The sequence below is a fragment of the Poeciliopsis prolifica genome, unplaced genomic scaffold (assembly GCF_027474105.1).
Source record: "Poeciliopsis prolifica strain line A6 unplaced genomic scaffold, Auburn_PproV2 SCAFFOLD032, whole genome shotgun sequence".
NCBI classification, from domain to species: Eukaryota; Metazoa; Chordata; class Actinopteri; order Cyprinodontiformes; family Poeciliidae; genus Poeciliopsis; species Poeciliopsis prolifica.
In genome coordinates, this window is record NW_026562407.1 from 3039252 (window position 1) to 3066230 (window position 26979).

General features: G+C 39.3%; 1 protein-coding gene and 1 non-coding gene across 5 annotated transcripts; both read right to left on the minus strand.

The window, feature by feature from the left end:
* Positions 1–100: 100 nt before the first annotated feature.
* Positions 101–26764, minus strand: spag17 (sperm associated antigen 17). 4 transcript variants are annotated; one of them, XM_055051046.1, is made up of 48 exons: positions 26573–26764; positions 25859–26002; positions 25275–25331; positions 24828–24956; positions 24496–24685; positions 23873–24076; positions 23635–23795; positions 23368–23514; positions 22520–22592; positions 22279–22400; positions 21944–22144; positions 19809–19910; positions 19462–19612; positions 19175–19363; positions 19064–19101; positions 18464–18580; positions 18073–18227; positions 17751–17860; positions 16953–17017; positions 15440–15724; positions 15227–15341; positions 14960–15100; positions 14230–14331; positions 13969–14081; positions 13695–13839; positions 12336–12493; positions 12091–12160; positions 11863–12014; positions 10717–10834; positions 10325–10629; positions 10072–10245; positions 9466–9590; positions 8476–8606; positions 8234–8364; positions 7983–8159; positions 7781–7894; positions 7435–7622; positions 7309–7359; positions 5136–5229; positions 4023–4161; positions 3882–3921; positions 3741–3805; positions 3365–3507; positions 2446–2624; positions 2262–2322; positions 1998–2133; positions 1756–1888; positions 101–1668 (listed from the first exon to the last, which is right to left on the minus strand). In XM_055051046.1, the coding sequence occupies exons 1-47, from the start codon at positions 26669–26671 to the stop codon at positions 1767–1769; spliced, it is 6228 nt and encodes a 2075-aa protein (XP_054907021.1). In that variant the 5' UTR covers positions 26672–26764; the 3' UTR covers positions 101–1668; positions 1756–1766. The 4 variants fall into 4 exon arrangements, with proteins under 4 accessions (XP_054907021.1, XP_054907020.1, XP_054907019.1 ...); XM_055051045.1 differs by having other exon boundaries at positions 13695–13836; positions 13969–14087; XM_055051044.1 differs by having other exon boundaries at positions 13969–14087.
* Positions 21804–21874, minus strand: trnag-gcc (transfer RNA glycine (anticodon GCC)). The gene has a single exon. It is a non-coding gene; the product is annotated as a tRNA-Gly (tRNA).
* Positions 26765–26979: the final 215 nt, after the last annotated feature.

The window sequence follows — 26979 nt, forward strand, 5'->3', positions numbered from 1 at the left end:
TGACATCACAGCTCAAGTCCTACAGTTAACAGCTTTCACAGGGTTGCAGCAGGTGCAACACAAAAAGGAAGAAAAACAATCAAGGACTTATTCTACAAGGCAATTTGTAAAGCAGATTTAATACAGTATAATCAAAAGGAATACAAATAAAATGGGATAAAGGCACAAATGAAGAACAAAATACACAATCTAAATCCTCATGGTTCATACTGACATCTTGACTCTCCATATCTTGATGACTTTTTGTCCCTCATCCAAGAAGCAAGGCAATTTGTGTAGCACATTTTCAGTGACAATGCAATTATTACACATGGCAATATCAGTGTGTAATAATGCAATAGCAAATGACAGCTTGTCTCCATCATTGGATTCAGATGTATAGGGTACCATCTTTTGTCTGTTGGAAGATCTACATGTGTCCTTAATGATGCACTGAATGTCTATATTTAGTGGCTGGTGTGTAAAGACATACAGAAAGTTATGGAGACATTGTAAAAAAAATAAAAAGGATCAGAAAAATGGGGGTAATCATAAATCAGTATCACAATTTTCAGCAACAGTATTGCAATGAGATACTTTCCTGATATTGCCCAGCTCTTATACATACATATAATTGACGAACTTGAATAGTGAACTTATTTGATTCTCCTATTGTGGGAAGAAAACCATTTACTTTTAAAGTTTTACTCCAGCAAAGAGTCTTTTTCACAGCATAATACCTGACAACATAATGTGAAAATGGCTTCATAACCAGGCTATGTGTGTGTGTCTACATCCTCCAGTTCAAAAGCAAGAGTGAGTTCATTTCTGAAGCCACTTCAGGAGTGAGTCTTGAATGCTGTTGGCTTCTGTGGGGAGTTTCCTGGCCAAACCGAGTCTAGAAAGGTGAGTTACATAAGAGTCACTGCACGCTTTCAAAAGAACGGCTGTTGATTTGTATCAGTTTGATGGTTAATATCTATCTAGATAGACTGTTCCTATCTATCTGTACAGATAGATATGTAGATACATGGTCACACAGGGACACCCTCTAAAAGGAAACCAAAGCACCCTCGAGGACAGCTCAGTATAAACACTCTCATTCTATTGGTCGGAACGTTGCCAGGCAACAGTACTTTTTGTTTTGAGAGAGAGCAGAAAATGATTTGCAAGCAAGCAGAGAGGTTTGCAAGTGGAGATTTGATCCGAACAGACAAGTTTGAGGAGAAAGGTTTGAGAGAGCACAGAATATTTTAAAGAGAGCAAAAGTTTTGAGTACAAGCACTACAAAATTTGAGAAGAAAGACTAAAGTCCTACTTTCAGACTGAAAATGTGTGCACTTGAATTATGCCAGAATAATATCCCCCAAAATTGCAGTTTGGTTTTCCCCTTGAACTGGATTATATGTCTGTTTGACGGACGCATGGAGGCACTGTTGACTGGCAGCAAGAATCCTGCTCATAGTTCGCATGATCTCCCTGTGCCTGCATGGTCTCTCTCCAGGTACTCCAGTTTCTTCCCAGCCTACCTGGGATCAAATGAAACTGAATAAGAAGCTGCCAGCAATGAGAAAAAGCTGCAGAGTCACCACTATTATTTGTTGAGGTCTATATTTTCAAAGTTCAATCCAGACTGGAATCTGGAATTAGCCGCAAATCATACTGAGGTCCATGTGCTGCAAGTGTGGCCTAAAAATAAACAACAACAAAAAGACTATTAATAGTTCACACCCTTTAATATCTCAGAGATAAGGTGATTTTTAAAATGTTTTTCACCTGAGAATACATCAGGGGGCTGAAGGCTCCTCCATGTGACTTCCTGGCCAGCTGTGAGAGCAGATGGACTCGGCCCCCACCTGTCTGCACGCACACATGGACTTCTCCACAAAACATTTCTCAGTAAGGATGAGTGAAGCTATGTAAGGAATGTTTTTTTGCTGTTGTTGTTAATACCACTTGAATTGAAACTGTTAAAATTCCTATCTTAACTTATTTACGCAGGATGCTCCAAAGGATATCAGCAGTGACAGGAAGGTAGAGAATGTCAGTTTCTGTGAAGATGGCTATGTCTACGGAGATGTACTTCTTTGGCTCGGTTGTGTCACATGTGGAAAACAGCTGGACCTGCAGTTCTGCCTGCAGACCTGAGGGCACCTGCAAAGTGATTAAACTGATTTAGTTTGAAAGGAATTAAATTCAACCTGGAATTTCATCATCAAAACATGCTGAAAAAGTTGGACTGGACTTTTCAGCTGTTGTGTACAGTTGATTTTCAAACCTACAGGTCCAGGGCTGTAGATGACTCTGAGGCCTGTGGATGGAGAAGGCTGCTTCACAATGAACCTGATGGTAGCAGATTGAAAAAAAATAAATGCATACAGAATGTTATTCCTTTGGAAAATGAAGCTACACCAAAATCTGCATCTACCCGCTTGGATCCCTTGTTTTTGTTTTCGGATGATGTACCTGGATGGATCGATTCCCAAATTCTTCATTGCCACGGTAATGGTGGCGTAGGTCCCCTCTTGCTGTGTACCAAAGTCAACGCGCGATGGGTCGAGCAGGAAGCCCTTCATCTGAGCACCGGGATCAGTCAGGGTAGATATCCGACAATACCTCTTCACAGGTTCTTCCACCGTCAGGAACTGGAACAGGAGAACGTAACGTGAACAGAACAGAAGTCTGGTATCTGTCACTTTTCCCCTGTTTTATCATGTATTTTCCAGAAATATAGTGGCATTTTATAGCACGATCAAATCACTATTCAACCTTCAGTTATAAAGATGCTAATATCAATTATGAATAAAAAAAAATATGACTTGAAATTAGACCTCTGTTTCTTTAAAACATCCATTATAATGTTTATAATGATGCATTAAGACTTTTGTTAAATAAGTAAGGAGAAGAAATAAACCAATAATGGGATGATGATTTAATTTATTAGGAGAAAAAAATAATCCAAAACAATCTTACCATGGTTGAAATTATAACTGACCTAAAATCTGATTAAGACTCATATTCAACAACACCAAATTGGCCAAGACATCTCAAAAAGTAACAAATCATACCACAAAGTCACTGACATTTGACTCTGTGAAGGGTTACAAAGCCAATTTGAGGATGAGAGCCTACAACAGAGTTAATACTCTAAAATGTAACAACCATTATCCACAAATGACTAAGCCATGGAAAACGCTGGTCTGGCACACCTACTGGAATTAAAAGAGGAGCGCACTGACGACTCATTCAGGAGGTACAAACATACAGAAGTAAGGAAGTTAAGAAAGACAGAGGCTGCATAAAAGACAGACAGAAAAAGAAAAGAAAGTAATGGTGGTCTAAACCCAAAACAAAGAAACTGAAGGGATATCTTGTGAATATTTACACGTTGGTTTGGCACGCTGCGGGGTTTGGAGACACGGAGGTAGCCAGGTAGTCTGACCTTCGAACTCCTGGGTTGCCCCGTCACATCCACCTGAACTGACTTAAAGTGCCTGGATGGGCTCTTCAGACTGCTTTCACCTGTTACTAATCAAACACAAACGAAACAAAGTATGGATGCAACATATGAGGCCTCCACTTCACAGACCATGCTTTCAGAAAAGAGACTGATGCATTCTTTATCTTGATGTAGTGAAGAAAACTGAGTTTTTAACTAAAATATTTTTTTTTGCATTTAATTTATAATTTTCTTCCAGTAAAAATGAAGAGGTAATGTGTTATTATGGACTCATCAGAATATGAAACAGTAGAGAACAAACCAGGAGAATGTTTGGGGAGGTCTGAGTGCCTCCTTTCAGAAGTCCTCTCACTTTCTTCAGCTCGACTAAAAACAAAAAACAACCGTTATGAGGCTATGTGTTTTTAAACATAAAGCCAATAAAACATAAGCTCTGTTCTACCTTTCTGATGGAGGAACTTGTGTGTTATAAGGTTGTGGAGCTGCAGATACAAAAATAACTTTAAAATAGTGCACAACAAATATGTTACTGCAGATCAATTAAAACTAGTAATATGTGCTCAGGACATGATGAAGAACTCACTGCTCTGAGTTGATGCATCTTTCATATCAGGCTCCATTCCGTCCACACTGGTACTTTTCTCAGCACTGTCCACCTTGGTAGGCAGTGGAAGGTCCTGTGATGTACTCTTTATGTGGGGTCTATGGCACTGTAGCAGATTCTGGAAAAACAGGCTGCTGATCAAGTTACCTTTGGCATTAATAAGGTGATTTTGATAGAACAGTATTCTTAGAATTTGGGAAAACTAACAATAATCCCCCAATGGACAGATGATGCTGATTATCTTCATAGCTTGTGAATTGAACACTGTAAATGTTGGTCTCATGTTAAGCCTCCTACTGGAACCACTTTCGAGCGGCTGGAGACGAAACTACAACTGGTTTGTGGAATCTGAACTGTGCGATGAGCAGACCACGTTAAATATTGATAAAAAAACAAACAAAAAAAAAACTCAGTGAATAATCTTTACCCCGAGTTAGATTTCCAATGTTCAGTTTGAGGCTTCTTAGCAACGCTAAGCAAACAAGGAATGGGACAGAGTGACTCTAGTATTAGGAAATATTTGAAGTTGTAAAAATCTCCAACTTTGTGCATGTATTTCAATAATAAAACTTTGATTACAAAAACCTAAATAATAATGAATAATCACAGATAATTAATAAAAGGGAATTGTTTAATTACAATTTTGTGGCAGGATGAAAACCAAGGGTAGTTCAAAACTATGAGTTAAAATTCAATTTGTAATTGATTTAATATTGCGAAAAAAGGGGCTTGGAGCTCATGGAGCTGCACACCAAATAAATTTACCTGTATTTAAAACACTAACGAAGAAAAAAAACATAACAGCTTAAATTTTAAGTCTTGTTTGAGAAATAGCAGGGTGAAAAAACTAATCTACATACTAAGATTAAACAGTGTTTCATTCCTTGATTGCAACAGAGCTCCAACTAGCATCATACCTAAATTTACACTCATGCTGCTCTGTTTAAATTAATATTCTCTAATAATTGAACATCCTATTGAAGGGGAAAACAAACGCAATAATTATTTTTGTATAATTAGATGTAAATTCAGGTACAAAGCAGTTAAAGAGGTATATATGGATGTACTGTATAGTAATAAAACATATTGTACTTGGTAAATTTGAAAGTTTTCTGGATGGAAATAAGGAACAGAACTCTGCCTCCTCAGAGCCTCTTTGCAGGACCTCTCTTCACTCATCTCCTGTCTGAAATACATAATCAAGGAGAAAAAAAAATTAAACATAAATAAACTGCCCTGTCAGTCACATACGACTTATATCATGTTGGTTCAATAATTTCCTGCTTTCAATTCATAGCCAATGGATCCATCATCTTCATTTAATGGAACTGAAACAGTTCTATTTGAATGAACAACAGCATACAGGAAAGTACACAGTAGAAAATGTACCTGCATTTCTGGTTGTGATGACTTTCTACAGATATTCTGACCACGTATTAAAGAATGCAAATCATGACACGTCACAAATGTAACAACCAGCCACTATGAACATACAGCCAAAGCTACAGTAGTTTAAATCAAAGCAAATTGTTGAAATACCATCGTAAAATTCTGAATTAAATTAAACAGGCAATCTGTGGCAAAATGGTGGCCTGAAATTCTGGAGACAGATTTTCCTAATTAGGACAAGAAAATTGACCAATAAATGTTGATCTTTAAAAAAATGCCACAATGTTTGAGCACCCAAATCTGTATTTAATTTATTTATTTAACTGGGTTCGAGTCACAGAACACAATAAAAATTTGATTAAAATGTATATCTTACAGAAAAGTCCCACGAGAAAAAGACTTTGTAGACTATAGGACAATAGTCCTGCCACCACCAAATCTAAGACCTTTGATTAACATATTTAAGGCCAAATTATGTTTGGATAAATTTAAGACATTTTAAGGCTTTACTTACAGACACCCTGTAAAAATAGCAAAGGTTTTCATTGAAAAATTTACCCAATTCCTAGACAACAAAATCTGTTCAAGAAGAAGGGGTTTCATAGTATTCAACAGTTACTGATGGACAGAAAGGTGAGACATGAGATTAAGGTAGCCTTAATTTAGCGCTTTTGCTCTTTTTTCCAAAACAAAAAGAGCAGAAATCTTAAGTGGAAAGTTGGCAACGGAGGAAGATGGACGGCTGAGGTGAGTGAGTGCTCTGCTGTGGGCCATCAACTGCGCATACATCTAAAACTAACTGATAGTATTTAGTTTAACTACTATTCAAAGCAAAGAACCAAACAAAACAGGGAAACCGGATGTAGAGGCGCCAAGTTCAAGCAAAGAAAGCGCTAGAAGATAGTGCTAATGCTAAAGGGAAAGAGCGGACGCCGCTGAGAGGGGTTCATTAAAACCGAACCCCAACAGGCTTGGCAAGAGGAAATTCCACTAGGCGAAAAATACTTTATCTTTTCGTCGGTCGACACGACACTCTGACAAAACGCGTAGAAATGGGCGAGCGAAGGCGATCTCAGATCAGAACGGAGTGGGCTTCCAGACATCTCTTCGCATTTTACAGCGACGGCCGGGCGGGTCGACGCAGCGGACGTTTCTCTGTCCCGGAAGAAGACGCCGGTGGAAAACCGGCGCAGACTGGTCTGGCTCGAACGTTGTCATGGGAACGCGTCCACGACAACGTGAGAGCGCGTGCAGCAGTTTCAACTCAAGGCCCAGATTAAAATGACCGGAGAGTAAAGAGACTCAGACTGGAAGGATGAAAGCTGCACGGAGAGGATTAATGTCGCTTCACGGTCACCATCTGAATACACAGCCGCAAACACGGCAATCACTTCCTGTCGTCGTCGTCTTTTCCCGCCAGTAGTAACAGTTACGCATGACTCGTGAAATGAGGAAAAAGCGAATTTTGTATTGCAACAGCTTGTTTTTATTTATGCATTTTCAATTGGCGTTTCTAGTATTTAGTGAAAATACTTCTGAAAAGCGGGAATTTGGAAATGGCTCAAACCTGAACCACCCATGCATAATCAGTAGGAAATATGTCTAATGGAAAAAAATACACTCAAGACTGAAGAAAAAACACTCAAGAAAAATGGGGCAAATGGATTTGCTATAAAAATTGAATATGGACATTGGATAGACTGAATTTTGCATACCTGATGCTTCCTGCTGTTCTTGTGTGAACATAGTTTTTTTATTTCTAGACCCAGTTGTTGAGGTGCTTGTGAGGCTATATGTTTTCATAATGTAAGGACTTAAGGGAAAAAAAGAAAGATTTACAAAATTTATAAATAAAATAGTATCTGCATCTGTTTACCTGTGCAGCTCAAGTCTTTCAGTCCATCTTGACTCTTTTCTAGCAGTAGAACTGCAAGACAGAGAGGAGGCTTAAAATAATGATGGCATCCTGTGGGGGTTAGCCGCTCGTTAAACGCATACATACAGCTGTGATTTATCCAAGGCGTCATCAGCACCCAAGTTGTCAGTGTCTTCTGAAGCAATTGACTGCTCAACTGATGCTTTGATTCCCTGAATGTACAGACTGGCATAGTCCACTGAAGCTGATTTAGTTTTCATGACTGAGCTCCTGGAATCAGAATCGTGACTCTCATCGTCCAACTCTGCAAAAGACTACAAAGTGAATTCCCGGTGGCTTTTTAACACCGCATGAATAATAAATGTGGACTCTTTTTCTAAGTCCAAATTTAAAAGAAGAGATTGTCTGTACTTCTTCAGAATGCATTCAAACTAAACTGTAGGTTTGGTTGAGCTCTGTTGTGTTTTGGTACCAGAATGAGGCTGAGGAGATCTGTGGCTTGAGCAGTCTCCTCATCACTGCGAAGCTCTTTCAGTTTCATCTGCTCTGCCAGCACCTCTCTCTTTATCAGCCTCTCGATGTAGTCCTGCATTCACATTATACTGCACGTTTGTTATCTCTCTAAAAGGTTCAGACAAAGGAAGCAAGATTATTTTTGCAGGAACTTTGTGAACCTTCAGCCGTGAATCGAGAGCGTCTCTGAACGCCGTGGTGAAGGGTCGGTGCTGGGAGAGTTCCCTGATCTCCAGGACTCTCGGGCAGCTCCAGACACGCTGTTGTGCTAAAGAACTGGCGCATCTCTCCCTGTGAGTCAGAGCAACGCTGGTGCCAGAACCAAGCGGAGGGCTGATCTGGGAGAGGGAGAAACCCAGATAGATTGTGCATTTGATGCTGGCCTTGTACAATGTGTTTAGATATACGTTACCTCTGAAGTATGGAACTCATCAGAGCGATTCCTGAGGTTTGGAGGGGTGATGTCATAGTTTTGTTTCCTTAGCACCCATTTGGACCAGACGCTCTGGTGGCCCGGCTTCAGGATAGTGATGCCAAACTCATCTGGAACACACAATGAAGCAAACACTTTACACGCGGAGCTAATTTCAACTGCTTGTTGTGGTTGAAATGCAGGCAGGGTCTTAAGTGATTAGTGCATTTTTAAATGTGCACCTTGTCTGTCTGATAGAGGCTCCTTGAGCAGTGCGATGGTGGGGTCAGAGTACGCCTCTTGGAGCTCCTCCTCTACAATATGAGAGTTCAGCAGTTCAGTGCCAGAACCGTCTTCATACAGCAGAAAAATTCTGTGGCAAAAAAAAAAAAAGCATTATAAAAATGTTTATTTATGGATGGCGCTTGGGTGAAGAGTGCGACCCATAAACAAAGGTCTTAAACCTCAATGCGGCCATCATGGGTTTGTGTCCTGGCCCAACATCTTTTCCCTCTCTCACAAACCACTTTCCAATCAGACCTCTATCAAATAAAAGTCACTAGAGTTCTGAAATCTGAAGTTTTTCCTCACTGTCTGAGGTTAAATGAAACCAAACTTCTCGTTTTAGGGCAGAAAATTACACAGGTTATTTCTATTTACTAAATTCCACAATAATGAGAGAAAGAATATGTCTCAGAGACAAATTAATTGATGTCTTCGTAGATTTGTGTTTGAACTGTACGACTTCCTCAAGTTTCTGTTGATAGTTTTCAGGAGTTCTGGTCGATTTCATTACCACTTCGGCTGGTTGCTGAGGGTCTTTGTCCACATTTGTGCCTAAACTTTAACTTCTACATTATGTTCTTTCCTCATGATGCCATCTATTTAGTGAAGTGCGCCAGTTCCACTGAGTGATATCATAACATTCAGCCAGCATCTTCACAGGGGTTTGGTTTTCGTTGTGGATCAATCTGTACGATTTGGACCAAAACCAAATTCACCTATGGGACACAAAATCCGTCTCCGTCCTGATCAGGATTGTCACCATGTGTATACTTGTGCGTAATTGTTTGAACAGATGAATGCTGCACCTTCTAGCATCTGGAAGTCATTCCCCACGATGAACCAATTCTTTATCTGGTTAATATTCTGATTTCTTTTGGCCTTCCCACAGTGTCAAAAGGTTAGAGAAGTTGAAAGGAGCCAATCATGAAGCTTGTGTTAGTGGCTACCTGGGACAATAATCTTTGTGTTTTACATCAAGCGTGGTACTTGAGTTGTCGATCTTCTCTTCTTCCTCTTGTGTAGGAGTTACGGGACTTGTGCTTAGCAGCAAAGTCTGTCCATATTCTGAAACCTGCAACACAGATTGATATAATATAAACTATTTGTCATAATGAAACAGAGCTCATTGCTTTGTTCTTTTTGATGAGTATGAGTTATATTTTAGAGGCAGAAGACCTAAAAATGTGAAGATATGAAACAAATCACAACGAGCCTTTTCATTGTGCTTCAAGCACATAATTTTTAAACATCTAACACAAAAAACATTTTGAGTCACTCAGTACTGATTGATTTTAATGCCATTTCTTTGATTTGGGTAAAAATGTGTAGATGTAATGCTTCTCTTACTTGAGGACAAATGTTTTTCTTCTCTACCCATTTCTTTATTGCAGCGAATATTAATATAATGTACACAAATTAAAAGGAATATACATAAAAGTGATTATATTTCCCGTTTTAACTTGTTCTTGTATCCTTTTCCACAGTCTTAACAACATGACAATCAGGATGTTGAATTTTCTTGACAACACAGACTAATTACTTGCGAATCGGACCTGGAAGTGGTTTCCGTTCTTGTCTGAAATGTCACACACCACTTCGTCTGTGTGACTCATGGTGTAAACTCCTAGTCGGTTGGAGGGGGAGCAAGCATTTGGCTCGAGGTCAGAGGTATAAACACATTTCCCATCAGTTTGGATGTGCAGAAACCCGCCTCTAGACGGGAACACCTACAACACAGAAACAATGTCTGGGAATGACGAATGGAAGAATCTGCACTCAAACCGAAGCGTAAACAGTGAGCCGGACCTCGTACTCCGCTTGGTTGTTCCCAGTGATGATGGTTCCATCGGCTAAAAACAGGTGAGCTGCGCGGCGTTTCGGGTACATCACTACTGATGCGTTGCCCTCCTTCTCCACAATCACCACCCGCTCTCTGGTCGAGTCGTTCTCTTCTTCTTCTTCTTTTCCTTCTTCTTCTTCTTCCTCTTCACTCTTATCATTTGAAACCGTTTGGTGTAATTTGTGGGTTTCTGAGGTTTCGCTCATCCCTTCTTCTTGGTAACAAACATCTTCATGCTCCTCTGGATTGGTCACACAGTCAGGCACCTCCTCTGGAAAAAGCAACAGAGGCCGCCATGCTTGTAACATCAGTGTGGATAAACTGGGTGGTGTCAGACCGTTAAATGTGTGTGTTTTACCGTGAGGTGGTGTGACTAGAAAGAGGGTGGTGATCCTTGTTCCATCTGCATGATCAGCGATCATAGATCCATCTGGGCTCTTGACCGTAACCACCAGATCTTCCCGGGTCAGCATCACCTGACAACAGCAGGTGTAGCGAGGAGTTTCAATGAATAAAAAGCTCAGTTCATGGCTTCATTTCTTATATCAATGAAAAGGTGGTTTATAAATTTAGTTTTGTAAGTGATAATTAATTATTTTTATAACTAAAATGGTCCAGACGACTTTCTGAAGGGTTTTCAAACTTCTTCTAAACACATTAAAGGTTTGTTTTGGTTTTTTTAGATACTGGATAAGAAAACCACAAGAACCTGATTCATCACTTTGATATAAACTCACCAACCACTTTATTAGCTACACCTATTCAATTGCATATCCATGCAAATAGAATCGTTTGCACGTCTGTGTTCATACCTACATATGGAGGCAACTATGCATTTCTATGTCTCTATGTGGGGAATTCAACTTTCTAAAGTTCAAATGGGGCCTCAGAATGAGAACAAAACTGGACTAAAGTGGGTCTAAAGTGATGGAGGCAAAAAGCAGAATAGGTAGACATGTTCAAGGTATTCAGGATAACATTTCTGAATGGGAAATACTCTGAAGCGTGAAGCAGATGAGCAACAGCAGCAGAAGACTGGTGTTACTCCCGTCTGGTAAGACGGTCAGAGGTACAAACAGACTCACTGAGATTAGATAAAGACTGACATAAAAAACAAACCATCTGATTAATGCAGATTTTAGCTGCAACATTCCGTAATAGGAATTCCCAGTCGTTCCCAGACTGGGAATCATTCCCATGTTACATTTGACTCTCTGGGAATCAGGTGCCGATATACTGATGGTTTGAAAATATTTCAAAGGTACTTTGTGAATTTTTAACATTCCAGAGATTAAGTAGTTGTCTAATGGTAATAAATGCCAGCACATAAATGCTCTGTTTTTGGTCTCACAAAGTGAATATGAAGTAAAAAAAGTTACTCCTTAACATCGTAAATTTTTTTAGACAATAATGGATTAATTTACTTCTTATGTTAAGAAAACCACACTCATAACATTTCTTCTACTTAAAACTGAAGTTTGTAACTTGATCTGAAGTAACTCGCCTCCTGGGTGACGGGGTCTGTGGCCAGGAAGGTGCACAGAGAGGTTGTGGGTACGACGCTGTTTGTTGGTCCAGTGGTCCAAATCCGATCTCCAGTTGAAGTGGTCGTCTGCCACGATCGTTTCTGAGGCTCATCCTTCTTCTCTGAGGTCTCTGCTCACAAACAAAAACAAGCTTGACAAAGTTTATTTTGTAAGTGATGCTAAAGCTTCTCATGAAGAAGTCCAACCTGTCTTCTCTTGATCAGGCACCAACACTGGAGCTGGGCTGAAACTGACCGATCCATCTGCAAACAGCACCTACAACACAGACAGAAGCAGATTGGGATTTATGTTTATGTTGTCATCTGGTGGCGATCTGATATCAATCTGAAGAAAAAAATTAGACTTAATGTCTCTTCGAGCTTTGACAACATGCAGGTGACCATCTTTGTTACGCCGGGTTGAAGACCTGGCAGCGTCACAGTGTGCGTACCTCTGCGGCGCCGTCTCTCAGGTAACGAATCACGACTCCCTGGTTGGTAATGATGCGATACAGCTCCTGAGACAGGGATTTGTCCGGCAGACTCTGCCCAGGCTTACAGTGGAAGGGAAAGCTCTGCCTGATCAACACGCCATATTCAGACGACTCTCCTGCAAACAAAGCAGTTCCAGGAAGAACCTTCATTTGGTAAATATTAACCTTCTAGAAACAACTGACATGTTACCATAGTGAAGACAGAGCAAAAATATTCATGTTTATTTTAGATTTTTAGTTGCATAATCCAGACTTTGATTAGGCCATTTTAACACTCTGATATAAAATATTCCAGTCTCTGGCTGTATGTTTAGCGCCTCAATTCTCTAATATAAACTTTCAATGGGTAATCCTGCATATATATATTTGTTATTTTTCTAGAAATAGTAAATGCTTTTTTGCTTTCTTTTAAATTTTATAAAAAGCAGAACGACAAATATCCAGGCATCTTTACTCAAACCAGATCTGCGTGCCACCGAAATCTCCAATGTCTGCTAATCGACTTTTATTAAACACGGCTAATTATGGAAAGCGTTTTAAAAGAGCGACCCAAATTCTCGTCTTGATGCTGAGGATAAACATTTCATCTTCTAAACCACGAAAACAAATCAAAAGTATTCTTCCTAACAAAAACCAGAAAACTGTTCACTTCTCTTTTGAAAAGGCAAACCTAAGAAACCATTTTTCTCTGCAATGATTCACAGGTCCTTTATCCACAAATATTTGACCACTTTGTTTCACTAAAATATTGCATGTTTAGTTTATTGTTACGCAAATTAACTAAAAAATAACAAAATATTTTGGGTTTTTAATTAAATCATCTTTGTTTCAATTTGATTTTTGGCCCACAAATCAAATAGGTTTAATTTAGGTGGAGAGTTTTTTTTGGCAGGTTTACAGTTTTACATTTCTAGGTAAAGTTCATCAATAGGGCATCTGACTTTTTTTTTTTTTTTTTTACCAAATTCAATTTCCGGTTTTGATAAAAATATTATTTGTTAACAGCATACACAGGCATACTTTTATTTACTATTCAGGCAACTTTTGAAAGCTTTTGTTTGCACTGGATTACTTAAAAGTGATGAACACAAATTGATGTCAGATAAACACATTTTTAAACGTCTATCAAATAAAATACAATAAAGTTTGCGGTTGTAAAGTAGCAAAATGTTGGGAAAACTTCAATGGGTATTAATATTTTTGCAACAAAAAAAAAAAGGTTTTCTTCCAAAGTAAAAAATGAGAGGCGTTGAAGCGGAGACGCGGCTAATTGAACAGCTTGCGAGTTGCCGTAGTTCACCTCCGGCTCAGACTGACCTTGTGTGTAGTCAAGCTGAAACTGCACCAGCAGGCCGTTGGGAACGGAAAGGCTGAGGCTGTTGAACGGAGGCGGGGGCTGAGGCGGCTGAGGCAGCGGAGGCGACGGCTCAGCTGGCGGCTCAGCTGGCGGCTCTGCAGACTTCTTAAAACATATCAGCAATTAGTGAACCACAGCAAAACATCTTAGAGTTTCATATCAAAGCTTTTACATTTCATATCAGTGTTTTTACGTTTTATATCTGTGTTTAGTGATTGGGACAGGAAGCCTTACCTGAAAGGACTGCCTCGATGTCCTGGAGCCAGACCTGGGAGAAGGAAAAGCAACGGGTTCTTCTGGGGAGGCTTTTGGGATTTCCTCCTTAGCTGGCTCCTCCTCAAGAATCTCTAAAACTCAAAATAAATACGATTTTCTGTTTCACACAAAAAAATTACATAGTCCATGATAAATATTTAGAGCGCCAATTTGGAACAGTTCAGGTGGTCCAACTCAAACAAGAGAATATGTTATTATCCGAGTTATTATGTAATAAACCTTTGTATTGTCCTGTTGCGCCATAGAAACTGTATGACAGGTGGATTTGACTGCGAAGGACTGCTGAGAAGGAGCACAGCTTCACTGTTTCTGGCTCTAAAACTGAGACACAATAAAAGAGGGGGTTTTCATTCATATTAATACAAATACATTAAGGCAAGAACAGATCCAAAGGGCATAGACTTAATTCATAAAGGCTTTTTAACCCTTCCAGATCGAATTGATCTGTGACGATCCAGCCAAATTTGCAGTACCGTAATTCTGTCACACTTTGCGCTATTTGAAAAATAGTTTCTGAAAGGGGAGACGTTGCGCTTTCTGGCCAATATCAAGTTATTACGGTAATTTCACCATCGCTGTAGCAGGAAGTGAAATTAATCTGAGGGGCGCTCTTTTAATAGACGGTAAATTGCAAAAATAACTTGCTCGATATTGAAACTTCCAGTTGTTTTGGATAAATGGGCAAATCTATATTTACTCACAGGACATTTAAAGAACAGCATTCAGTTAAAATGAGCAAAATATTCAAAAAGTTAGATCTGATAGAGCTAATAATGAACTATAATCGTTATTTTCCCAAGGTGGAATAATTACATAACAGATAACCATTCAACCTTGTAAGAAGAGTGATTCAAATAAATCAATTAGTAAATCTATCAACCTAATAAAACAATAAAGTCATGAATATATTGAGTTTATGTAAACATCTGACGAGATGCTATCACATTACCTTTTACTCCATCCTTTAGCTCCATGTTCTTTTTGTCCTGCGGCTCGCTGGGAGGTTTTGGGCGTTTGTTGACAACATGGTTGACGTGTGTGTAGAAATGGTGCCCGTCCTTCCTCAACGCTACTTTCATTAGGGTAGAACCTGGAGATGGAATCTCGTTTACCTCAGGTGAGGGCCGAGGAACGCCAGTGCAAACTACCAAATACACTTTAAACAAGCAAATGTGTGAGAAGCTCTCGGTCGCAGATTGAGTTTAATCATCTATACCTTCGACAAAGCTCACGTTCTCCACAGTGACGCGTCCTCCATCTGAGGTGTACATTTGCTGGACACATCCCGACACGTGGATCAGCTGTCCGTCCATGCTGTAGCCGATGAATCTCTACGGCAACAAAAATAAACAAACACCTATTTATCAGCTGGAGGAGGACAGGGCGCCTTCATGTTTTATCATTTCTATTTTTCTGTGTGTCTCTTCACATTGTCCGGTTCCCGTGTCTGAAGGTCTCCCTTTTCGCCATCAGAAGATGCCAAGGAAATGGCAGAATCGATGTGGGACTTGGCTGAGCTGCCTCTTTTATCTGCTTTCTCCTTCTTGTCACCAGCCGGAGTTTTGCCTTTCTTGTCAGCTGGAGTTTTGCCTTTCTTGTCAGCCGAAGCTTTGCCTTTCTTGTCAGATTTGTCACCGCCTTTCCCCTTAGCATCCTTCTTTGATTTTTTGTCCAACTCCTCTTTCTTCAGTCGCTCCTGCTCCAGTTTCCAGGCCTGTGAGGCAACACGAACCATAACTTCAAAGGAGTAGTGAAGCTTCTGCTTGGGAATGTGAAATAGAGCCATGTGTATTTTTGACTAAAATAAATAATTTGCAGACTGGCATGTCAATGAAGGAGAAGGTATTACAGTTTATAGAATATTCTTTGCAGATGAAACGTTTTGTAAAATCTGAAAATAGCTTCAGTACCTTGTAAAAGTACTGACACCTGTTTACATGTACCTCACCTAAAATATAAAGCACACTAATTACTTTCTGGCATCAAAGAAGATGATTATATCGGATCATGTGTGTTAGTATTGTGAATGTTTTTATGTAGTTGTGTGGACATTTTGAGCACCCACTCAAAGGAAAAATATCATTTGTGAAATTTTCTTTGGGCTTTTACCAGATATAAACTCAGGTGTTTAGGTTTAGGGAAAATATGTTGGTTCAGATTTAGAAATTAATGAAAGTAAAGCAAGTTCACACAAGTATAGTGAGACACGACTATATTTCTGAGAAAGAGTGAAAAAGAGTGAAAATGAAAAGCTGTTAGAATGATGAGAGTATAAAGCCTGCAACACTCAAGCAGCTACTGTTCACACTCCCTTAACTAGTCAAACATGGTGATGGCAGCATCATGCTGCGGGGTTGCTTTTCATCAGTGTCGACACTGAAGCTGATCAGAAAGAAAGGCACTGAAAGACTTGCAACTGCAGCTAAAAGTTGGTTCTAAGTATTCACGCTGTTGACAAAAAGGGGTCATAAGAACTCCACACTTTTCAGATATTTTCTTGTTTAATAACAAAACTTCTATTTCCCAAATAACTTATCATAAAATAATGCAGTTTGCCGTTTCAACTAGGGAAAAAAATGAGAAAAAATGAAAGGGCTGTGAATACTTTTGCAAGTAACCAACAATAATTCTTCATTTACATCGTTTCATATCATACCAGCTCCCCTTCCTGCACTCCTCACCAGAAATTGTCGCTCTTTTACTCTAAACTCCATTTCAAACCTTGTAGATCAGACAACTGGGATTTAATTATGGAAGCTGATACATCTGCAGTGCTGCTAAGGGCGACCTTGTTTGTGGGACATTAAAGTCACATAATGAAAAGATGTGCTGGTAATGATGGACTGGCTTTGCACTGCCGGCTCTGGTTAATTACATGCTACTGTAACTGAGTAATTGTGTGGCCCGTGTGTGAGTTCAGTGTTGAGTTAGAGGAAACCGACTTTGAGGGAGTCCTTTGTGATGACTGGTTCCTGAGATTCTTCCGCCGCCGGGGGGCATTCAAGGTCTATAGGGAATAAAACAAATGCAGGTTTCACAACGCATTTATACTCAGGTTATGCACGTTACACCATAGATCCCTAAAAACATAACTTGATATTTTTATCTCCTATGGCAAATGGATTAAAAAGTACAGTGAAAATAATAATATTACTGATTTATTCTGCCTGTTTACAACCAAATAAATTGCTGCAATCGCTAAACTAAAGTCCAGGCCTAGAAATGTGAATTTGATTTTAAATTTTCTGACTTTCAGGTAAAAAAAGTCAAATCTTTAAGTTCTTCAATTACAAGGTTGTACGGAAAACCTTTTCTACAAAATATGAACAAACGTTTTGGCCTGTACAACTCAAGATAAGATTCAGAAAATATGCTACAATAAATATTAAATTAACCAAATTATAAATAAACAAACCGAACAATTTAAATAAATCAATACAGAAAAGGAAAATATTGTAAATATGACAATATAATTTGATCCTTGGCACAAACAGTCAGTAGAAATTGTGAGTTTTTGATTCATAAAATTTGCACCAACTTAAATCTATCGCCACTTATGGTAGCAAAGTGAAACTATCACATGACTTTATGTTCAACTGAGCTTCAATCCCCATTACAGCCAGTCACTGAGGACTGAATGAGGATTCAATGCAGCAAATTGAAATACAGATGCTGATTTAAGTCTTCATAGCAGCTTATTCATTTACTCAACACAGACTTTTCTGAAACCAACACATTACCTTTTGGAGTCTCAGGAGGCATCTGGCTTTTCTTCAGCATTTCCTCCCTCTTTACCTCCTCCTCCATTGTCCAGTTGTAGATTTTTTCAGCAACATGCTCCAGATATTTTCTACGGTAAACATCAGGGGAATCATATTTACCTGCAGATCTGGAGGAATGTCAGCTTCACCTGACATAGTCGCTACAAGTTTTTATTCCTGAACTGAACGCTTTTGCATACTCAATACTCTTACTCTGTTCTTTTGGTTGGTAAGTATTTATTTCCAATCATTCTGATTGGGAAACAACAAAACAGCGTCCAGTGAAGGAGGAAGTACTGACCTGAACTTGACATCAGTGTGGAGGGCCTCATCCCAGAAATGTTTGGACAGGCCGTGAGAATTCATAGGATTGTGGCAAAAAACATATAAGATGTTTGCATAGCTTTCTCTGAAGATATCCATGCAACAATATTCCTCTGAGGCCTTTTGCAGAACCTAATCAAGAGAACGTGGAAAGCTCAAATCCAATTTCTTTTTGAAGAAAATTTTAGAAAACTACGCACATTTAGAGAGAAAACAGATAATGCACAAAGATAAAAGCAAGTTTTTAAACAACTTCAATGACTACCTGGATTCTCTGTTTCTGCTTCACTGATTTTTTATGAAATCAGTGAAGCAGAAACAGAGATGTTCAATATTGTTTTAATTAAAGAGTCAGAAACAAAAACCACCTGTGGAAAAACAGTGGCACTGTGATGTTCTGTATAGTACCAGTCAAACAGACATCTTTGTCTCCAATTCTGGATTTCACATAAATCCAGTCGGCTGCAGATTTCCCTATTCAGGTGCTAGAGAACAAAAAATACCCGCAAATAAATCAATGGCAATCTTTAAATTAATATTTTCTTTCAAATAAAACATTCAAAACCAGGGATGGAAATTAGCATCCGCCACTCGCCAAATGCGGGGAAAAGTGTGAAGTATGACGAACATTAGGCTTATCCAATGAAATCCCTCAGTTCTCTCTGGTCCGCACTACAACCCTGTTAAGGTGTTCATGCTTTATGTTAAATTATTCTGTATATGTGCATCTGTATGGTATACTTATTGTCAGTACATTGGTTTTCACAGTTAAGAATAAATCATAACATTTTCTATAATTTGTTTATACTTGTGGAGTTTGTAACTGAAAAAAAAAAAGCAGTGGCTGGTGAAATGTCTGAGTGGTAAAAAAATTTTCTCTACGAGCCACTGTGGCTGGTGGAGAAAATGTTTAATTTCCACCCCTGTTCAAAACTGATGTGGCAGCAGAAATAATGTGTAAACAATACCTCTGAGTTTCCAGGGTCTTCAGTGAGAAATGTTGACTCTATAGAGAAGTGACAGTATGAGGTACGTAGGTGAAATCTGGCGTCTCTGACCGATTTAACATGCTTACATACCGCCAGTCTGCGAGGTTTGAAGCCTCTGTTTAGCATATAACAAAGGATTTCCCCAGGGGATAATTTTTTGTGTCTGCTGTGGTTCATTATGGTTCAGTAAAACACCCAGCTGATCCACCGTGGTCAGTGGCATAGCCTCAAACACGCTCTGATCAAACAGCCGCTCCACCTCGGACCAGGGCATGCCCTCTATAGGAGATTATTACGTTAAGAAACTGTGAGACATGTAGAGAAAACAGGGAACAGATATACTAATTTGCAACAGGTTTGGTGTGCTCCGTTCTGACCATCTGTGCAATAGTGCTGCAGCTGTTGTTTCATTCCCCTCCAGCGGGTGTCACCATTTCTCTTTTCAGCGACGGACTGAATGAGCTTTGAGACTGGACTCGTCTTCAAAAGGGTTGTCTCTGTCTCAGCTGGATTACATCCCTTAGTCACCTGCATGGGTCACACACATGAAGATGAACACACAGCCAGCATATCTCTAAGTTGTAGAATGAACAATATATATGAGCACAAATTTTAGTGGTGAGTAAGGAGCTGATAACTGACTTAAGAGACAAAATCGTGCATGTAGAATCAGGTATGCAAACACTTCAAACATGGAATTAACAGTTTGAGAATAAACCCTCACAGTGATGTTCTGTAATCGTATTCCCCTCTCGTCGTGGTATCTGAAAAGCACAGGGTCGCCAGGCCTCTGAGCATGCGCTGTCCCATAATTCCCCTTCAGTCTCTAACGCAGAAGACAGCAGAAAGTAGCAATATTAGAAAGAACTATGTTCGTGCAGATTATCACAGAAGAACATACAAGAATACTCTCTTTAAATTTAAGAGTTTTATGTATTTTAAGCATCCTGTTTCGTTTTCAGGGGTAGGGATTGTGCACTGAGTTCTTCTCTGACTTTTAACCTTTATTTGACAAGAATTAATGACTGAAATTAGTTGATGTGTGGAAAAGACCTTGAATTTACAGAGGGGGCATCCATCATAAACCCTTATACTGGAAAGCATTGTGCAGTTACTGGTTTCACAGTATATCAAGGCTTTAAGGGACTATGGTTTCAAAACTCCTAAATTAAACACTGCTGCTCAACTGGCTGAAAGAAGGTATGTATTTTGTTCTCTCTTTACAAGGAAGATAACTATTTAAAAAGCACAATTTTTAAAAGGTTGTTTGGAAATAGAATGAGTGTCATTTAGTGAACTAAGTCATGGCATGCAAGCTAAAGGAGTGTCACCATCACTCCTATTCAGATGTTACTGATTATAACTAAAGTTGGCAGCTATGAGTCTATGATATCTTTTAGGCAACCAACTGCAAGCTGGTAATCAGAGCAGACATCCCCATTAACCAGCTAACATTGACCTGCAGAACAGTAAAAATGTTTTATATCCAATGTCAATATACTAATACTGAGCATATCATTAGCAATGTTAGCATAACATCACTAACATTGTTATGCTGACAACAATGTCAGCATAACATTACGTGTTATGTTAGCATAACTTCCACCAATGTTGTGCAAACATACATGATCATATGGTATTATTAGCAAATTGACACTGCTGGTATATTGACTATTGCTGCAATGCAATGTTAACATTGCTATGCTAATGTTAGCATTTTAGTTAATTATTATACAAAAGCTCAGCTTAGTATACCGAGTAGAGTGAGTAAATGTTAGTCAGTATGAAAGTAACACCTCAACCTACTGACAGGATTTTGGCTAACCCTACAGTCAGTCATTATTAGCTTGCAAAGAGCTTTTTAGCTAACCTGGACATTTTAGCCAATTTTAGCTTATCAACTAATGTTTGCTTAGTAAACAGTGTAGGACAACATTAGTCAGCATGCTCATGATAGCCCACACGCTATTGACAGCCTTTCAGCAAACTCTAGCATACTCAAGAAAGTGAGTCAATATTTGTTTACATGCTAGTGATAGCCTATATGGTAATAGCAGCATTTAAGCTGCTATTACCATATACCATACATTACCTTTTTAGTTAATTTAGATATAAAAACTAAACTTTAAAAACTGAATGTCTTAAGGCCGTGTTAGTGAATATGCTGGGAATAGCTCACAAGTTATGGGCAGCATTTTAGCTAACCTAAGCATTTCAGCTAAAATAATTGTACTAAAAACAGTCTAAATGCTATTAAAAGCATTTTCATTAACTTTAGTATTTGATGATCTCCCTATTTTCAAATCTCTGTTGTTCTGGGATCAGCACTGCAGCTGATCACAACTCAACGCAGGAATTTCTCTCCTTTTGTTTTTTACTTCTTTAAACTGCTAATTTGTCTAATGTTTTGTCTTTTTAAATGGTGCAGTCAGTTTTGACTGATTTGTGAGAACACTTAATAAAAAAGAAAATGTATGTTCAGGCAAGGTTTGAAGTGGCTTCACGCTTCAAGATAAAAAAAACAAAGGAAAGAAAGCAGCCGAGTCTGCTCATATAAGTGTCTGATCCTCCCCCGACGCTGACGTCAGAGCGGATGTGCTTCGTGTATGATGCTTCAGCGGCTCTAAAAGCAGCAAACAACATTGGCTGTGCTTAGTCGGTCCTGCCCACTGAAATATGAGACGCCTTCTCTAAAGACCACAATTTAAAAAGCATTTGCTGCATTGGCCGGGAATCGAACCCGGGCCTCCCGCGTGGCAGGCGAGAATTCTACCACTGAACCACCAATGCTGCTGATAATGTAGCTTTGCCTACATGGAGGTTTCAACACACTGATGTGTCTGTTTGCTATCACTGTACCTCCTTGTCTTCTTCCTTTTCCACAGTAGTGAGGACCTCATCTAACAGATGACGTTTCTCTTCTTCTGTGTTCAGCAGAGGCAGGAAGCTTTGGAGCATATAACTAACCAGATCACAATTTAACCAGGGACCCTTGGCAGTTTTCTCCTCTTCCTCAGAGGGAAACAGAGGAAGCACAGGCACCTCTGAGGAAACCACCACCTGAACGGAAATGTATGTGCAAGAAAAAAAGTTTATGCCACAATAAATAAGGAGGTAACCGGGAAATTTTTCATGTTAAAAAAAAAAAAAATTAACATTCAATCTAAAGATGTAGGGTGACATTGCACACCTACCTGCTCCAGCATACAGTGCAATATCAGCGGTACAGAACAGGCTTCCGGGGGAACCATGTCCAACAGCTTGTGATAGTAACACATGTCCACGTTCAGAGATACAGTTGGAGGCAACTTGATTTCTGTACACAAAGGAGACAGATTTTAGAAAAAGAAGATCTTACCAGCAGGGTATGTCAAAAAAGTAAGCCAGTATATGAATGAACAGTGGACAGATAAGTTAGGAATAGATAGATTTAACCTATAGGTAGTAAGCTAGATGCTTTGGTTTTCCTTTTAGAGCGAGGGATCTGTTGAGTAGGCTCAGGATGTGCCTGGAAACACACAAGGTGCAGCTTTAATTAACTGGAAACAGAAAACAGACTAACTCGATTCAGCAGATAGGAGGATCTTTGATATAAATTTAACAAGAGACAATTGTGTGATGCGCCATCCACGATGGAGTACTGCCAACAGCCCATGGATGCAGATTGCTCTGTGGCTTTGCTACTAAGGCAGATCAATAAGAAATTATCTGCAGAACTCAGCAGGATCTCCTGCATCAGTAAATAATGTATAGTTCTCCATATTCAGCACAGAGCAGAGTGGCGCAGCGGAAGCGTGCTGGGCCCATAACCCAGAGGTCGATGGATCGAAACCATCCTCTGCTAACAGCATTTTAGTGACTCTAATCTTAAAAAGTTTCATCAATGTTTGGCTTGAATCAGACTTAAGCTACAGGAAAGCAGAAAAATGTGTTTTTAACGTATATACGCAAGTTTCAGCCATAGGTTTGGAACAGAAATATCCATCATTGTACCACAGTAGGAAAATTCAGATTCTACAGCAACGTCAAAGGTACGTAGGTTCCCACAAAAAAAAATTTTTAGCTGCTATTGATATATGAAAAACAAGATTAATAATAATAGCAATAGTGCATAAGACAGTAAAAATATCAAGCAGTTAGATATACATCTTTCAATCAGATGTGGTTGAGATCAAACCTCTTTTCATGTGTGCCAGGGATCATTTTACATTTGGAACATCAAACCATCGATCAATCAGAATATTCTGAAAAACACAGCTTTATATGCTAGCTATTAGCTTTACCTCTACAGACTGTGCGTCCTCTGTTACAGCTGTGGGTATAGAGAGGAGCCGGACATTGTCTCTGTAGTGCTGATGCTGCCGGCGCCACTGCAGACAGTCATAGATGAGCCTGGCAACGTCGTCAAACATCCGGTTTCCCAGCTCCACCTGAATGCAAAAGACAGACATGCAACATTAAGCAGCTGCAAACATTTGCAGAGAGAAAAAAAAAAGTATTAAAATGCGTAAAAGCCATAATAACAACAAAAATGTTCAGACTCTGCTCACCAGAGACTGAGGGTCCGGTATTTCAAACGGGAGTGTGAGATCTGGAACGACGTAGTTCAGCTGAATCACGTCATGGAGCTTAGAGTCTGGTGGGCCGCTGTCTAAGACCGACCTCAGGTGAGTCCAGAACAGGTTGAGCTTTCTGGTACTTTCTGGAACCTCTGAACACCAGAGAAAACAGAAACATCAGAACACGTTATAATAGATTCATATTTCTGGTCTGTAGGAGACTTTCAACCTGCAGGCACAGCTGGAGAACTCTGCTCCTCTTCCTCCTGATCGTTCAGCTCTACTGGTTCTGGAGAGAGTTCTTTGTGCTTGGAGCATAACTTGATGACATTCGCAACATGAACACCGATGGTATTAAGCAGTGCTATCAGGTTTGGGTGGTAGAAGCCGACTATCAGAATATAGTGTTGGGGGCCATCCTTTGGCTCATCATCTGAGGACAAAACAGGAAGATGTTTTTGGCTCTAAAACTTGTTAGAGTAGAGCATTAATAACACCATCTCCCTGACGAGAGCCAGGTAAATGTGAAAGAAAGGGGAAAAAAAACAAGAAATGAAGAAACGAGGGACATAAGGAAGGCAGGAAATGAGATGGGAAGCAACCTACGAAGGACATAGAAGGACATATAAAAGGAGGATCATAATATTTAGACAATGGCATAGATAATAAAGCCAGGAATTGTAAATATATTGTCATAGCCTATTTCTCTCTGCTGAAGTCAAATTTCAGACTTTTTAAGTGTGTCTAGACACACTGTGATCACTAGAATAATATGCTACAGAAAAAATTGAAATAAGAAATAAACTCAAATCAAGATAAATGGGTAGAGTTCCTGACAGGACTTTTCTTTACCTATATATATGGGCGTCTCAGCCTCGCCCCTGCGTTTGAGCTTGGTTTTCTTGTCCTTGGAGGGGTCTGCACTAGCGGCCTGGCCCTTTCCTGGGGTCGGACCCTTTCCTTTTTTCTCTTTTTTGTCTTTTTGTTTGCCCTTGCCATCAGACTGAGGTTGAGTCTTTTCTTTTTGTGCTGCACTTTTCAGCTGAAATTGACAAAAAACATTAAAACTAACCATTGGTAGACAATGTGAGCTCTAAAGTCATTCTGTGCAGTTAAATCCCACTCTTTGTGAACAAACTAAAGAATTACCACACACAGAATGAGATTTATAGCGAAACATTTACCTGCTCAACTTCCCGTCTCTTCTGATCACTGGCTTTAATTTCCAGCAGCTGGAATTTCAGTAATTTTGCCACCAGATCGATGGGAATTTCTTCTCCGGCATCCAGTAACGTCTTAGCAGGCTCAGTACACTAATTAATGTACACAAGCACGCAAATACACAGATATTTTTAGAAACGAAAACTAAGATGCAATGGATCTAAGTAAATATGAAGGCTGGACAATATCTGGAAAACATGCAATGCAATGCCCCCCTCAAAACTTAATGACTTTAGACATCTTGGTCTGCAACATGGAAGAATTAAAAGCCCGTCCACCAGCCCAAATATCTGCCAAATATTACAACCAAGCAGTTATTTACGATCATAATGTTTCACATCAGATGATGTGATGGTGATTCAATATATTGTGCAACTATTGCACTAAAGCCTCCAACATCCCAAACCTACCTCATAAAACAAGGGAAGATCTGGCCTTTTTGCTTTGGGATTCCCCAGCTTATTGATCTGTGAGGAGATTGATCAATCAGAAGCAGCAACAATGCAGTAGATGCCATCTACATGTTTGGAAGTGACACCATAAATTTAAAAAATTACTCACAAACTTAGATTTGTAGGTTTTTTGCTTTGGTCAGATGAGAGTAAAATTTAATTTTTCTGCATTAAATACTTTAAGAGGATTTACCCCAGTGTATTATAAGCCTGGCGGGCCACCAGGCTAAGCATTGCTTATATATTTAAGTCTTTTTAAAATGTTGGCATTTTTAAAGATTGTATAATTGGTGTTCAGGTGTTAATCTTACAGTTTTTCAGTATCACATAATTATCAAGTAATATTTTCAAATTTCCTGTCAAAAAATTTTTTAAATCAAAAATATGACGGCCGCATTAACGACTGCCTTGATAAAGTGTATTTTTGGTCCATGCTGAAATTTCCGGTTAGCCAAATATGCCTAACATTTTTTAAAATTATTTCATAAACAGCATGGCTTTCACTTTCTTTCTTTTTTTCAGATAATAAGATCAACAGGTACCTTTTCCACTGTGCTGTCCCACGATATGAGGGAAAAAAGTTTGCGCTGTGGACGTTCAAAACTCAAAACCAGAGACTTGACGAGCTCTTCCTCTTCTTCTGGACCATCTCCAACCACCAGAGACACACAAGCAAGCCAAGTGTCCTGTAGAGGTCATGACACCGTTTAATTGAAGAACCGCCATTGCTGCTCATTAGGCTGTCACGGGATTTAAGGCTGAAGCAGAAACGTTTAATACATAAAATGTGTTACTTAAGGCGCACTAAGTAGCAAAGAAGCTCAAAACGTCCTTAAACTAAAAAAAAAGCAACAAGATAAAAATTACAATTTCAACTGGCTACAGTAAGTTTAGCTGTACCAAATTTCCTGACGAACTCAACTTCTTTTTTTATCGGGGTGGGAAGCGGCGTATAGATGTGCATTACCGCCATCTACTGGAATGGAGTGTAATATTTATAACAAATGAATGAATGAATAAATAAATAAACTAATGAATGAATAACTAAACGAATGAATGAATGAATAAATAAATAAATAAATAAAACTTCCGGTTGTCGATCACCTTTCAAAGTAAAAGCTTAAAGGTAATCCTCAATAAATTCGACAGTTGATGCTCTATGCCACCTCAAAGATGGTGGCACAGAACTATCTCAACATGGCGATGATGATATACAAGTATCCAGAACTCAAAGAGGAGTAGACGAAATGACAAACCTCGAACTGCGCTTTGCTGAGATCAGCTTCCCAGTTCTTGTTGAAAGGTTGAACAGGAGAACTTTTCTTACCAGAGCCTTTTTTACCTGCCGGCGGCATTTTTGAAAGCGTATGGGGAATAAAATTAACACACAAAAAAACACGCTAAAAATCAGGTTTAAGAAGTTAAAACTATGAAGTTTTCATGTAGAATGTTTGCGTTGTCCTTAGCAACCAGGTCACCGTTGAGCACAGCTCTTAAAGGAGCCGCACCTCATTTAATAGAACCGTGAAAGCTTTACTTTCAAGCTAAATTATAGAAAAGAAAGCCAATTACGTTATTTGCAGTTTGCTCTGTTAGACACAATTCTAAGTTAATTATTCCTGCTTATTTGCACTGGCCATTCTTGCTCTGTATGTCTGACACA

Coding starts and splice junctions, on each gene's coding strand:
- spag17 (XM_055051044.1), bottom strand. CDS start 26,671: ATGCCGCCGGCAGGTAAAAAAGGCTCTGGTAAGAAAAGTTCTCCTGTT. Junction 15,342..15,439: donor AGACACGGGAACCGGACAAT/GTGAAGAGACAC, acceptor TTGTTGCCGTAG/AGATTCATCGGCTACAGCAT. Junction 3,922..4,022: donor AGATGCATCAACTCAGAGCA/GTGAGTTCTTCA, acceptor TTGTATCTGCAG/CTCCACAACCTTATAACACA.